Source organism: Arctopsyche grandis, chromosome 6 (assembly GCF_051622035.1).
Source record: "Arctopsyche grandis isolate Sample6627 chromosome 6, ASM5162203v2, whole genome shotgun sequence".
NCBI lineage: Eukaryota > Metazoa > Arthropoda > Insecta > Trichoptera > Hydropsychidae > Arctopsyche > Arctopsyche grandis.
Window position 1 is genome coordinate 25,104,865 of NC_135360.1, and position 14,218 is coordinate 25,119,082.

General features: G+C 38.2%; 2 protein-coding genes across 5 annotated transcripts in view; both read left to right on the forward strand.

Annotated features, from left to right (window-relative positions):
• Positions 1–4,324: 4,324 nt before the first annotated feature.
• Positions 4,325–7,212, forward strand: LOC143913191 (methylthioribose-1-phosphate isomerase). Its single transcript, XM_077432840.1, has 8 exons — positions 4,325–4,793; positions 5,018–5,291; positions 5,577–5,675; positions 5,874–6,010; positions 6,087–6,292; positions 6,371–6,534; positions 6,671–6,872; positions 6,953–7,212. Exons 2-8 carry the CDS (start codon positions 5,139–5,141, stop codon positions 7,081–7,083), a joined length of 1,092 nt encoding a protein of 363 aa, XP_077288966.1. The 5' UTR covers positions 4,325–4,793; positions 5,018–5,138; the 3' UTR covers positions 7,084–7,212.
• A 2,909-nt stretch (positions 7,213–10,121) lies between these two features.
• Positions 10,122–14,218, forward strand: part of kuz (zinc-dependent metalloprotease kuz) — a 73,324-nt gene continuing 69,227 nt past the window's right edge. For all 4 annotated transcript variants that reach the window (XM_077432843.1, XM_077432841.1, XM_077432844.1 and 1 more), the window contains exon 1: positions 10,122–10,525. In XM_077432843.1, coding sequence (XP_077288969.1) covers positions 10,465–10,525 — 61 coding nt within the window. In that variant the 5' untranslated portion in view covers positions 10,122–10,464. The remainder of the gene's footprint in view (positions 10,526–14,218) is intronic.

Sequence of the window (14,218 nt, forward strand, 5' to 3'; positions counted from 1 at the left end):
TTCAAGACGATTCTGCACCATGTCATCTTGCCAAAACTGTAAGTAATCTTTTTTTTTATTGCTATGTATCCTAATCAACAAATAAAAATAAAAATATATCATTAAGTTATTATCTAAAATTTTAGGTCAAGAACTTCATTGCGGAAAGTGGCATTTCGCCCTTGGAACGGCCGGGTAACAGTCCGGATTTGAACCCAATAAAGAACCTGTGGGCTATAATGGGTTCTAAAATTAATAATAAGAAACCTTCCTCTAAATTATAATTAATTGAAAAAATAAAATATATATGGGATAACGATATCACAGATGAATATATTCAAAATTTAATTAAATCAGTGCCTCGAAGAGTTGAGGCTAATAAAAAAAATAAGGGGGGGCCAATCAAATATTGAAATAAATTTTATATATAAGTTTTATTATAATAAATGAAATGTGATTTTTAGATTTTTTATTAATACATGAGTTTTATGAAAAAATTTTTTTTTAATTACACTACTAAATTTTTCCATACATCACCGACTCCTAATAATTTGAATAACATTATAGTTTCGTTTTAATTTCTTCGCATTACTACTTGAATTTCTTTCAAACTTCATAAATGCAATTTTAATAAACAAAAAAAATAAATACAATCGTTTATAAGTCCGAAAAACAAGAAAATATGAGTTTTTTCGAGGTGGACACCTTTCATCGCCCGTTACTGTATATATATATATATATGCACATACAATATTTAAACCAAAATTAATATTATGTTGGAACACACTGTAACAAATTGAAATACTTACTTTTATTATTGTTACAGTACGAAAATTTGTCCATTTTGTGAAACCACTGGTGGATCCAGGGGGGAGGGGTCATGGAACTAATGACCCCCATCCTAAAGAATTACATAATGTACTTATGCATGCGACAAGTGCAAAAATGCAAAAAAAAGAGGAAAAAGCGCCACAGTCGAAAATTTTTTTCCACAAATCTTCACATGGTCAACATTAATCGACCATCAAACTGAGTCATCAAAATCTATCAATTAACTTAATTTCTACCAACTGTCTTTTCACTTTATCTATGTACATATGTAAGTACGTAATAACAATAGATAAATTTTTGTTTTGTTTTTCTTCAAAGCACATAACAGCGATTATTTTATTAGTTACCCAAAAATAACATATGTACATAAGAAATAAACGTAGCATTCATAGATCCATAGTATCTCATTAATCATTAAATTCATAATATTTTCTAAATTCACACTATTCCTTAATTTAGGGGGGCGAGTACCCCCCTATGGCCCCCCCAAATTACGTCCCTGAAAAAAATGCATAATATTTTCAATTAATGTTAATCGAAAATCGGGATTTTGGGGAGGGGGCTCCTATCCTATATTTCTATTTACATGGATATGTCTAGATTAGGAATAGATTTTATATTCGGAAACTGTTTAAAATTGTGTATTTAAATCTTACTATATCATCGAAGTATAATCAAATGATATTTTGAAAGTATGGAGTAAATTTAAATCGCTGGTTGATGATGAATCGTCTTATCAAAATTGTTTATATTGTAGGCGGGGTACGATGTGTTGACCGTATCCCGGCCTAACGAAACACTGTTGTGTGATTCAAAGATGGGGTCACCAATGTAGGCGGGGTAGCGATGTGTTGACAGCGCTGTTGGATGATCAGAAGGTTGCGTAGATCACGTCGGAGTAGTACCAATGTAGGCGGGTTACATGTGTGTTGACCGTATCCCGGCCTAACGAAACACTGTTGTGCTAGTTTTATAAAGTTTTATTGTTTGCCTATGGTTGTACAAAGGTATGGTATTTGTGGGCAAAAGTATGTCGTTCAGCGGTCTCTGGATATGGTAGAGTGTCGCTGGCTCAGCATTCAGCTATGTTCGGCAAGTCGCTGGATATGGTAGAGTGTCGCTGGCTCGGCGTTCAGCTATGTTCGGCAAGTCGCTGGATACGGCAGTGTGTTGCTGGCTGGTTGTTCTTCCAAGTCCGCGTAGTGAAGTGGTGGCTGGTCAGGAGCTGGATGTTGACTGGTCTGCTGCTGTGTGTCGACGCTTGCTGCTCTGGGTCGACTGGTCTGGTGCTGTGTGTCGACGCTTGCTGTTGTGGGTCGACTGGTCTGGTGCTGTGTGTCGACGCTTGCTGTTGTGGGTCGACTCGTCTGGTGCTGTGTGTCGACGCTTGCTGTTGTGGGTCGACTGGTCTGGTTTGGGTTGTACCTCCTTTTATAGTGTTTTTGGAATGCTTGGTGGAAGTGGTTATTGACGCGTACGAAAGGAATTTTGTTTTCGTCGAGGCGTCGAATTTTCTGGAATGCTTGATGGAAGTGGTTATTGACGCGTACGAGAGGAATTTTGTTTTCGTCGAGGCGTCGAATTTTCTGGAATGCTTGGCGCCTTTCCGCTCGATGTATTTTAATGGTGGCGGCGTGTTTCGACCGTTTTGGTTCCACTCGACTGGTAGGGGCGTTCCGCCTGAGTTTAATATAACGACTGCAGGTGCATATCGTCTGGGTTTCGGGAATGTAGTTTGTTGTTGCGGAGTATTCTCGAAGGTTTCGATGACGATGACGACGACGAGATTCCTACAATATTATTCACGAAAATTTTTTTATTCCCATTTATATTTCAGTAGTTAGTTGTTACATAGGTATTGGTATATACATAATATTGACGTTGGAAATGGGCCCACGCAAATTTTGAAACTTACACGATTCGAGCCTAATAAAAAAAGTTAACCGATCCTTGGGCTGTTAAAGCAGGTATTAGTTGTTTGTGTATATCGTAAGAAATTTGTTTTGTTGAAATACCCAAACTTTAGGTCCCAAAGTTGCAATACCCTATAAATAGTTAAAAAGTTATTTACTTTTACTGAGGGCCCATATTTTCTAACAGATAGTGGGGCCCACATGCCATCGGGCATGTTCGCTTGTATGGCCAGTCCGCCACTGCATACATATACATATATTTTATTTTACATAGATATATCAGAGCTGTCGCCCTAATGGTTTCCACGGGTTTCCGGAAACCCGTTATTAAATCTAAAAAAAATCATATAATTTTTGTCAAAAATTATACAAATTTTGAAAATTTAATGTTATAGTGCCTTTTACGAAAAAACAAATATATATGTATATGTATACATATGTATATGTATACATATGTATTTTGCCAAATTGTTGGAACCGTTTCAATGAATATCAGATAAATTGGCAAACTCTAATAAGAAACGATCGACTTGGAGTCACAAATATCCAAGTCTAATTCAGCAGCATTAAAGATTAGCACGGGATCGAACCCGAAACCTTTCGGTGCTAAACATAAACGCAACTACCGAGCCATACTGTATATATGTATGTAGTTTTTCAAAGATGAATATATGTACCTGCTCAGACCAATTGTCTGATGGTCGGCCTTACGACCCACGAGCTGGCCGATGTTTTTTGTGCTGGCCACCTTGAGGCGCGGCCAACCACATTCCCGCTCCAACCGTCGCCGCTTGAACACTGCTTCTAAGCGGTGCGTTTCCTCGATCCCGAATCACCAGTTCGAGACTGGTGATGTTTGACGATACTTGAAAACCAGCTCCAGTATGCGTCCGGGGCGTATTGAGGAAGCCTGGTTTGTCTTCATCCCGAAGGCAGACAACTCAGACACGCATGCTTGGTGCATAACCTTAAGCACACGTGCTACCGTTGTATACAACCCCCCCCCCCCCCCCCCCCCGCTTGCTCTCTATACATTTAACTTGAAATATAGTTGCATACAAAACAGATTTACGACCTGTTGTCATTATATACAATCTCCCACCATTTTCAATCTCCATTTTCCATCTCCCAACATCACGCTTACATACGCACACGGTACGAGAGAGGGAGACAGAGCAGAGCCATCATCAGCAGAGACCAGACCACAGACGACGATCAGCAGGCACCATTGGGGGAAAACTACGCCGACGCTTACCACGAGCTATACAAACATCACGACATCAGGTGGCATCTCGATTGAGAACCCCTGGCGTCCGTCCAGTACCTATAAAGGTCTGTTCATACTTATCCAGCACGACCCGAATCCTGCAAGTACGGACAGTATTCTTTAGTACATTCTATATGGACGCGCATGAATGCGTAAATGCGCATACGCGAATGAAGTATGAATACGTCCATATAATGTACCAAATAATACTATCCGCACTTGCAGGACACTTTTTTTTACGTGAGAGGGGAAAACCTTGCATAGGCCCCCCCCCAGCCTGAATTCCAGGGGGAGTGTGAGATTCTTACTCACTAAAAACCCCTCTGTCTTTCAGCTGCTGCCGGACCCGCACTTAAGCATTACCAGGCAGCAGCTGGCCTTGCGCAATACGCTCATACAGGAGATAGCAGAGACCCACCTCAGGTCGCGGTGCTCTTATCAAGTCCTTGGCATTCTCTGTGCGCTATAATTCACTAATGCAAATGCAATTTAAATTAAATTAAATATGAATTGAATCGAAACAATGAACAACTATCGAAACATTGTGACAATAAAAGTACCTGATGCGATTATTGTTTTTATATTATCGCTGCCCGTGTACATGTGCAAAAATTATGTGCGCTCATTATACCTGTGTATAAACAGAGCAGTGCAGTAAAAATTGCCACTTATCGGATTCAGTTGTCCCAAAGAGCGCCAGGGATTTACACGCGAAGAGAGCTGCACCGCGAAGCACGCCCACCCACGACAACATCCGGCCGCAACTTGCAGGATACCTGCAGGATACGGGTCGTGCTGAATAGGTATGAACAGACCTTAAATTTAGTAAATTTTTTGATTTTTTTTCTAGAATTCATTTTTAGGAGAGACAGAAAGTCGGAAAGTATAAATTAGCGACGGAAATGATGAATTGCTTAAAATTGTTATTAAATTAAATTGTGACATAGTTGCTTTAGTAGACTTGATGAAAAATAATTAGGTTGATAAGACAGGTAAAAAACTTTGCTCGTTGCCATCCTGTTTGCAGGTTGCCGAACGAAGCCAAGTTGGTAGACGTGAGTGTCAGCCGCTAGTGTCAGTCGGCGATAGCGAGCGGCGTTAGCGGTCGGCAGTCGACTAGCGATCGCAGTCGGTAGTCGGTAGTCGCGATGTCTGCGGCCGAACCGGAATCCTCGCTGCAGTCGATCCGCTATCGCCGCGGCTCACTGGCAGTGCTCGACCAGCTGGCGCTGCCCCAACACACCAGATACCTGCCGGTCATACACGTGCAGGATGGCTGGAAAGTCATACATAAGATGCAGGTTACATGAGCCACCATTGTTTACTCTGCCACATGTTTCTCATTCAGCTCATTTGCTCAACTCATTTCTCTTTTCTCTCCTTTGTCGCCTTTTTCTTTTTCACTTTTTATTACTTCCTCTAAACTTCAATTGTTTTGAATTTTAATATTAAAATTCAGTGTGTAAATTATATTGCAATATATCTTCTCTCATTGCATGCATGGAGATTTATGAATTTCGTACCGACTTTCAGCCGTATGGAAACTTGCTAGACATAACCTATAATATTTGAAAATATAATTTTAGGTACGAGGTGCCCCCGCCATTGCCATTGTCGGTTGCCTATCGTTAGCCGTAGAACTAGTCAACGAACCACTGAGTGATAAGAAGACCATGCGTCAAGAGGTATTTTTATAATTCATTTCATAGTCATATAATGATAACTTTGTATACAATTTCATTTACACAACATACTGTGCGCATTCTATGTAATACATCGAAATATTTTTATCTCACTAAGACATTGTATGGTAATCATGAAATAAACATTACATTACTTACCATAGCAAAATTCAATTATTATTGTTCTGTCTAACATTTCAGATTGAAGGTAAATTAAACTATTTGGTGTCCGCTAGGCCTACAGCTGTTAATATTAAATTAGCTGCTGATGATTTAATCGAATTCTCAAATTCTTTAAACGAAGACGAATTTGTATCCGCCGAAGATATGAAAGAGAGGTGTCATTTGAGTTTAAGAAAGTAATTTCACCTATCACATTTTGTAAGTTTCTATGATTATATTGTCGAATTTCAGATTTATTACTCGAATAGAAGATATGCTTCAGAAAGATATCAACGATAATAAAGCTATTGGAAAATTTGGAGCTGAAAGAATCATAAAGCAAACGTCCGGAGAAAGTATTAGAGTGCTTACCCACTGTAATACCGGTTCTTTGGCGACTGCCGGTTATGGAACTGCCTTGGGTGTGATTCGTTCTATACATTCTGAGAAAAAATTAGGTACTGATGCTAAACTTAAGTCTGGCTAATTTTATTCTCACATATGCTTGGGAGTTGTAATGATGATTTTATTTTTAGATCATGTGTATTGTACTGAAACAAGACCGTACAATCAAGGTGCTCGTTTGACAGCCTACGAACTAGTTCACGAAAAAATTCCTTCTACTTTAATTGTAGATAGTATGGTGGCAGCATTAATGAAAACGAGGAATATTACAGCCGTAATTGTAGGAGCTGATAGGGTAATTTTCTTCATATTGTACATATATGCATAAATTAAACAAGCTCATACAAATATAATTTGATGACAAAGCGAAACATATCTATATTTATTAAATTAAATCATTTCAAGTTTTTATTTGTATTTATATTTTTTAGGTGGCAGCTAATGGTGATACAGCAAATAAAATCGGTACTTATCAAATTGCCGTGCTTGCAAAGCATCACTCGGTGCCATTTTACGTAGCCGCTCCTTTGACCTCAATAGATATGTCAATTGTAAGCGGAGATCATATAACAATAGAAGAAAGACCTGAAAAAGAAATGACCCACATCGGAGAACATAGAATCGCGGCGAAAGGTATTATTTTAATTTTAAAAAATAACTTACAATACAATATAATGTTTTAAATTATGTCATAAATCTTTGATATTTTAAAGGTATAAACTGTTGGAATCCATCTTTCGACATTACCCCTGCTGCATTAATAGCTGGAATAATCACTGAAAAAGGAGTGTTTCTTCCACAAAATTTACAGGATACTGTAAGCCTTCTAAAAAAGACTGAATAATTATATCCAAAGGATGTTCAGTTTGAGTACACATTGTTACAATTTATATGATATAAATATATTTAATGTTATAGTCGTACATAAATGAAAGTTTACAAAATATTTTTATATTAAAATATTTTATATCAGATTGTGTTTTTGTATTATTTTCAAATGGAAACTCTAAGTCAGAAATTTAAACGCAATAACAGATAATTTTTCATCTACATATGTATATACATACATATGTAGTATCATATAACCTTGTACATGATAAGTACATGTATGTATTTCCCATTAAATGGTTAGTCATTTTATAATTGCCACTAATTACTAATTAATATATTATTAGTATCAATAATAAAATGTTAGTCATTTTATGTTTCTTTATATTCAATCTATTAAACGTAGATATCCTGGAGCAGTTTTTGCGACGGTTATCGGTCCCAAAACGTGAACATATATTTTTTACGGGAGAGGGATTTATTGTACCTAATTTAATAAAAATAAAGGTATTCCATTTTAGAGAACCTTTAGTTGTGGGTACTTCGAATATTTTTCTATTATTTATAGCATTACGAAAACAAAAGTTGCAAACGGCCGTTATAAAATTTCAAGTGGTATCCAATTTCTGAATGAAATCATTGTTGCCATACCGTAATGTGATATTTTCCACCTTGGTGGGAATAAGTTATTACAGATTATTTTAAACCTATTTGTCTGGTAGCCTGCGCTCATTATACATGGAAGAGTGGTGTGAGTAGAATTCGTAATTTACTCAGTACTACTGAGTTTTTCTGTTTTTGTTTGATATTAATACATTGGATGCAGGACAACCCCCTACTCATAATGTAATTAACTTTGTATAATTTTTTTGAAATGTATTCCATTGATTTTAATATCATGTGCCTCCAAACAATCGATTTATCTTGGCAAAATTTTCGAAAGAGTGGAGTTTTTCATATCTTTTTCTTGGAATATGTAGTTTTGAAGTGACATGAATTCAATTATAAAAGAATTAACGTCACTTCAAAAAAATGAATGGAAAAAATTGCAGGGTCACCTATTGCAGTTTGATTGGGTCGATTATGATTAGTTTTGACTGACAACAATTCATACAAAATGCGTTACGCCACAATTTTTTAATGTTCCCGTTGTTATTTCGAAAATAAAAGTTAATGAGATAGAAGTAACTATATTTTAAACACAACAATTTACGAACATTATGAAGTATAAACAGATCAAAATGATCTATTTTGACGTGAAGCCTGGCATTTTGCAGTGGCGTCGATAGGGGTGGTATCACCAAAAATATTTGTTAATTGTTATGACTAGTCTTCGGCGGTGGAGGGTGCATTTGGAACAAAAAATGGGAGTTTTGGAGCTATTTTCCAGTAAAGTGGGCAAACTACAAAGCTAGAGAGCAAAAAAAAGGTTCACCATAAAAATGAACAACGGTGCGCAAGGTCACGCCGAAGCCTAGTCATGACTTACAAAAGAGAAGATAAGTTCACACATTGTCTCTGTTAACCTTTAGGTACATACATTGATTTCACAGGAATTCGAAGAGACGCCAATTATGGCTCATATTTTATGCTATATACAGACGGATTTCGCGGTAGCTGTATAAATAAAGAAAGTTGTATATATACAGAAATTGAAATGAGGCGTGTAGCCGCTCGAGGACCGTCGTACAACGAATATGCACCAAAAATGGTGTTGCCCGGTGCAGACTACACTCCCGCATGATAATTGGATTATTAGTCACATTGCGATCGCCCAAAAGACAATTTTTGTCATGAAAATCGCGAATGCGGAATATTTGGCATTCGAGTTCTCGTTACTATGATGGACTTTTCGACTGCCAGATGTTCCGTTATTGAGATTTTAGTAACTTTCGGGCGAGCGCTTTGTGACCAATAATCACCGAACTCACCGCACAGGCCTAGTGCAACACTACTGCATTTTGGCGTATTAACAGACTATAACACTACGTCTTCCTCATCGACCCTTTAGTTGGCAGCAATGCCAATGGTTAGGTTGGCATCCTGCTACCCCCACTCTCCGGATATAGATCTGTAAGCGAGCACGCACAGATGCGTTCTCTTCTCTCCAGACCCTCTCTTCTTTCCTGCCCAGCATTCATCCACGTGTAGTAGTAGTAGCTGTACAGTTCCTGGAGCTCCCACCCCCTTCATACGCCAGAAGTCGTTTACGTAGAAGAGGGACCCCGTCACCTGGTCTCCAGCTTTTCTCCCGCCAACTCGTACAACTGGTTGCGATTCGACGATGAACATAGAACCAGGAGAACTCCTACGACACATTCCAAAACAGTCCACGGATCCCCATAATATCGTGCTCCTAGAGGACACCTGTACGCCCCCTGCGCGTCCCAATGTGGGAGTCATTTCCGCGCGTAAAGTTGTTCGTCACAAGACGTTCTTATCTCTTGTTTGTAATTTTACGATCATAATTATTTTAGGAATAAAAAAATGATCAATATTAATTAATATATGTTCAAAATAAAGAGAAGCATCTTTGAAAATTATAAACACCGACAATCCGTAGACCAGTGGTTCTTAACCTTGTTGGAAGTACCGAACCCCACCAGTTTCATGTGCGCATTCACCGAATTCTTCTTAAGGTCTGTTCATACCTATCCAGCACGACCCGTATCCTGCAGGTGTCCTGCAAGTGCGGATAGTATTCTTTGGTACATTATATGGATGTATTCATACTCCATTCGCGCATGCACGTCCATATAGAATGTATTAAAGAATACTGTCCGTACTTGCAGGATTCCGGTCGTGCTGGATAGGTATGAACAGACATTTAATTGGAAAAATAAAATATATTTTTTTTAAATCCAAAACATAGTTATATATTTTACTAGTGCACAAAATGAACCGCGCATCAACATCACCGTGTTGATGTGCATTAAGAACCACTGCCGTAGACGTATCGTAGTTCTAATTGTAAAACATGTTTTGTTGGGCCAAAAGACGAGCATAGTTTTCAGTCGAAGTGTAGGTTGGCAACGACGTGCACGATGGAAAGGGGAGAGGGGTGCGGCGAGGTGGGGGAGTAGTGTAGCGGGGGTTGTCAGTTGGCGCGCGTGTTCGGCGACGGCCAGCTGTGCGCGATGTCTGCCCGCCGACAACAATAGCGCACGGGGCGCGGCGCGCCGCGGCCGGATCGGGGCCACCGCGCCAACTGCACTCAGTGCTCAACACTCGGACTGCACCGCACCCGCACCCGCACACGCACCCGCACACGCATTTGCACCCTGTCGCCAGTGACCAGTGGCCAGTGGCTAGTGAATAGTGAAGTGTCGCTATCGGAGAGTCGCGTCGCGGTGCGGCGCGAGCTGATGCGCTAGGAGGCGCTCGAGGCAGCCGCGCCATGCCGCGCGACCCTGGATACGTCATCTTCCTGCTGCTGCTGCTGCCCTACACCGAGAGTGGTAAGCCACACCCCACACCACCCACCATACACCATACACCTACCCCTACACCTACACCCCTCGCTCCGAACGCATACACTCGACCCTTTGTCTCCGACTGGCGCGACCCCCTCTACCCCAGACCCTCCTCACCCCCCTTGTTTTCATCCCCTCCCCTGACCTGCTCTATACTCCCCCGACCAATCAGAAACGTCAATTCAAATTTTGTTTTATTCAAATTATTATTTATCAATTCCGTCACGCTCATGATAAAAGTCGGCACTGCCAAATTTACAAACATTGTTTTGTATAAACAACCATACGTCAAAATTCATCACCGAATCCAAATAAATAAACAATCGCTTGAAGTTAATACGTTCGCGAATGAACAACTTTTTATTTTGATTGTGAACTTGGTGCGTTTTGTCTAAACGGCGTTGAAAGTTTTAAATTTCAAATTTTAATTAACGATCAAAACAATTGAATTGCATTAAATTGAAAAATACGATATGTATGCATGCAAATTTTTCGGGAATGGAATCCGTTCGCATTTTCCCCATCCGTCTGATTCTCGACACGTAGAGTCTGTGCGGTGGTTGATATTTGCGATTAGAGCGCGGCGTCTCCATTGTTTAATGTCGGGATGGATCAATCGGTGGTGTGCGGCGGGTGCCCTTTGTCCGCCTCCACATGGCCGAAATTGACGAACCATTTTATCGTTTGACAACACTCGAGCCCGTAAATAAACAAAGAAGATCGGGACGTGACCGCCGCTCCTCAAAGTGGGGGACGCGCCCCGTTTCCCGTGTCTGGTCGTTCGGGTGCTGCGCAGCTCGCGTGTCCAATGTCACTCGACAAAATGTCGAATTTTTATTTCAGCAGTCGCTGGAACGCGTATCTATGAAAATGGTCTTTACCGTTGTTCGCTAAATACCGTTCGTTATGTCGTAGATGAATGTGTGATTCGTTCGCATTGTCATATTTCTATTATATACGTAAATGTTTTATCGATATTGTAAAAATAATTTATTGTATTTTTTTAATCCCATCTTTATGTATATATTCGTTCCATTTAATAACTTTAAAAATTCACATTATGTATTGTTTACAACTCATTGTTGATAACTTCTTCATATGAATATATAACATTTTATAGTATTTCTTCGTATGCACATATAAATAACAATTTTAATTTAAAAAAAAACCTATCATTTCCATTGTAGATTTTTGTTCACGTTAAAATACCTTTCAATTGCATCGATTATTGTCCTTCAGGCATTGTATTGTATGTATTTTTATTGAAGTTCGAAGAATAGGTGTGATTTTTACAAGCTTTTTTATTAGTATGTTCTTTGTATTGGTTTGAGAACAAATCAACGGCTTAATTTTCCTTCGGAAACTATTTTGATTTTTAAATGCTTTTTATTATTACGAAATTATGTTCACAATACATCTTATATCTATTTTAATAGCTACTGATCTACTGATCATTTTCTATTTTACAATTTAATTTAATTTGGTTAGTAATCATTAGTCACCGGAGCCTGAGGGGGCCGTGTATTGTTCAAAGGTTGTAAATGCATTGTTAAAGGTTTGCCGAACAATAGATAGCACTGTGACTATCCTACCTCTAGTAATCATAGTATTATATTATTCTAATGTTAATCTACAGCATAATAGGAAAAAGAGCTCAAAAACCTATATTCAGAAACTATGATTCTCAAAGCATCGAAATATATCGATAGTAAAATTTAATAAATCAAATTTCAAATTTTCATTTATAATTCCCGCATAAGTCAACGTTTAACTGTTGATATTGGCATATGTTGATGTTTACGTCAAAATATCGACATTTTCGTATTCGAGAACCTTATTTGAACAAAGAGCCAAGTAGAAAAAACATTCGTGAGATTGGCAAATTCTGTGGCTGCAGTCTTAATATTTTAGAAATATTTCAGTCATTAATTTTAAAATCGCATTTTGTAGTACATTTATTTGAATTTAATGTAGATTTTGGAATCTTTGGATATATTCTAATTTCTTGAAATCTATCAACAAGTGATTTTCAAATGTTAGCAATTATCTCCGTTGAAAAATTGCAAAATTAATTATTTGCAGCTTTATATATGCAATATGCAATAGATCCAAAATATGTTGAACAGTCGAAAAAAAATTTAAATTCTAGAGAAAACTAAAATAATAGTGATCGAGTTTATGACAAAATACTCATACAAATATTAACATTAAAACAAGCATTTACTAACAAAAACAAATAAAAAAGAGTACATACATATCACAATAAACAAAATTGGGCATAGGGATCGTTTCATATTTTTATTGTAACGTAAAAATGAGATGATATTGAGAGCCGCATGCGGCTCCGAAGCCGCTGGTTTCTGACCGCTGAACTATATAAACATAGGCAACAAGTGTTCAAATATAAAATAAAATTCTTTCCACAAATACAGAGCTGAAAAAAAGTGTATAAATGAATCATATCTGCATTATTTTTCATATTTTAGAAAACATTGATATATGGTTCATTTTTTCATAAAATGATATATTAGTTTTTGGATCGTTAGTCTCTGTTTTAAGTTACTATCTAAGAAAACTTCATTTGAAATGTTGCGTTTGTGCAACCCAAGATTTATCAAGGTTATTCAATGCTATTGTTTAAAAAGCGCCACAACGAGGAAATTACACGTATTAAGTACTCTTATCAACAACATTGCGGTCTTTTGTCGGATCGCATTTAATTTATCGATAATTTTAAATTTTTACGGAATGATTCATCATTTATGCGGTTCTTTAGTTTCTTTCACCGCCTGTAATACGTAATGATTTAATGATTTTCCCGTAAAATTGTAACAATGATGCACGCCCGCCTAATCACGATTCTAGCCTTTTTTTATTATTTATATTATATAAAACGATGACGTAAAAATACTAGAGATTTTACCCAAATATGTGGTTGAAAAAAAAAAACAACTAAACAATGGACAATACGCGGCCGATAAACATTTAACTGAACAATGCCTCGGTATTTTATGTATGTATGTAGGTAGTACTTAGCAGTTACATACATATTGCGAATATAATATGTACGTATGTATTAATTTCCATGGCACAGTAACCGCCGAACTGCAGACTCAAACGTCCGAAAAGATCCAAGAGGAGGGGGAGGGGATCGAGACTAATCAAAATGGTCGTCTGATTGTGATGTCGGAGGCGACTAATAATTGCCGAAATCCACGGTCATCAGATATATCTGGTTGTAAAATAAGTAACTGCACGGTTATTACCTGCTAATCGGCTAATATGACCCAACGACCGACGCTCGCACTCGTCCTGTCCTGTAACTCTTGAGGTCAACGCACCACCGTTTGTGACTGTGTATTGTTGTAAAACACTGCACACTTCGTTCAATTTTGCTTTTGTCCAATTCGTATGTGGTCTAGTGACCTGTGCGGTTCTCGGATATTCTGCATATGCGAATGTTCGTAGGCTGTGTGAATGAGAGACGACACCTCAACCTTTTTCGAGCGTGACCCACTTCTGGGGGGGGTTGCTTTCAGTTATTCACACAGCGAGCCAGCTCTTTGATGAAAAGATGGTTGGTAGATGTGGTGGTGAAATTTTGTAAATACCAGGTCTGTGGAGTAGTGTCTTTTTGCTTGGCGTGCAAGTCGCAATTTGAGCGACTTCTACTCTCAT